This window comes from Marmota marmota, unplaced genomic scaffold, assembly GCF_001458135.2.
Source record: "Marmota marmota marmota unplaced genomic scaffold, marMar, whole genome shotgun sequence".
Taxonomy (NCBI): Eukaryota; Metazoa; Chordata; class Mammalia; order Rodentia; family Sciuridae; genus Marmota; species Marmota marmota.
In genome coordinates, this window is record NW_025999945.1 from 1379621 (window position 1) to 1380891 (window position 1271).

At 51.9% G+C, this 1271-nt stretch overlaps 1 protein-coding gene across 1 annotated transcript in view; it reads left to right on the forward strand.

The window, feature by feature from the left end:
- Window positions 1-642: 642 nt before the first annotated feature.
- The window catches only part of Nrg3 (neuregulin 3), a 1019685-nt gene continuing 1019056 nt past the window's right edge, over window positions 643-1271 (forward strand). Inside the window, exons 1-2 of the mRNA XM_048801779.1 lie at window positions 643-821; window positions 1119-1268. Coding sequence (XP_048657736.1) covers window positions 643-821; window positions 1119-1268 — 329 coding nt within the window. The remainder of the gene's footprint in view (window positions 822-1118; window positions 1269-1271) is intronic.

Genomic DNA, 1271 nt, shown 5'->3' on the forward strand with positions numbered 1-1271 from the left:
TGAAAAAGGTGACAGTCATATTACTGCCACCAAAAATAATTTATTAACTGTGTCTGTACAAAGAACTCTGTAGGCACAAAACCCCAGGGGCTTCCTGATTCAATGCATCCTTTGCTCTCTGCCATCTCCTCAAGAGTGCCATTCCCCTCTTCACCTGTGAATAAAATGGATACCGCATGAAAACTTCATTTTGCTGAGAGTATGACAGGACAAGAGGACGCTGGCTCCATCATCTGCTCCATACAGTGCTAGGGAAGTGTACTAGGACACTGCCATTCTCAACCTCTCCTTTTTGGCACTTGTGAATAAAAACATCTCTTTGGTTTCTACTTTCGACTAGGAAATACGGGAAGAGTTGGCAAGCAAGGTTTTGCACCATCAGCATATACCATGCTGATAATGCTCTTTACTCTTCTTTCCTTTCTATGCCATCCTGATCGCCAGACAGGTACCACGTTGCACCTGAGATACAGGCACACAGGTGCCTGCCTACACCAGGGAAAGAACCGGCATCGGAATTTCAGATAACCAACCCAAATCGTTTTACATTTTTCTCTCAAATGTGCTAGTCTTGTGACGCGTGTACCTGTGCGCACATCTACATTTAAAGAAAAAAATCATTTTTTTTAAGGCAAGTTATAAATGGCTTGGAGAGATCTGACAGGTCTGATCGCACAAAGGTCGTCTGCTTCACCAGCATTCCTCTCAGGAACTCAGAGGCAAAGGTGGCTCTGCATCCCGCACCCATGGCACGCAGTTAGGCAGCGGATTGCACAAGCACCCTCCCACCCGTACACGCCCCCAATCGTTCGCCCCGCAGCGTCAGTCTCTGACCCCCACTGGATCCGTGCAGGAGACCTTCTCACAATCGGTCGGAACTGCTTTTGCCACACATCGCCAACGGGGTTTTGCTTGGATCATTTATTTATCTTGTGTGCATTAAGAAACCACCATTAGGTGTTGGTGGGAGGTGCTATTCTGCCCGAATCCCAGCCCGTCCGCCGCGATTCCGCACACACACCCGCCTGGCTGTCAGAGCCTGCCTGGAACCGCCTTTGGCCCGGGATCTGCCTCGCTCGGGACCCCCTGACGCGTTCTCCCGCTTTTTGCTCCCCAAGCTCGACCCGGCAGCGGCGCCTTAGCGTGATTTTGAATTCTCTGCCTGCTTGTTGGGTTGCTCCCGCGGGCACCTTGCGCCCCCGGCCCTGGTCGTGGCACTGGCAGCGTCACTCGCTGGAGTTTGACTCTCCGGCGGCGGCGGCGGCAGTGTC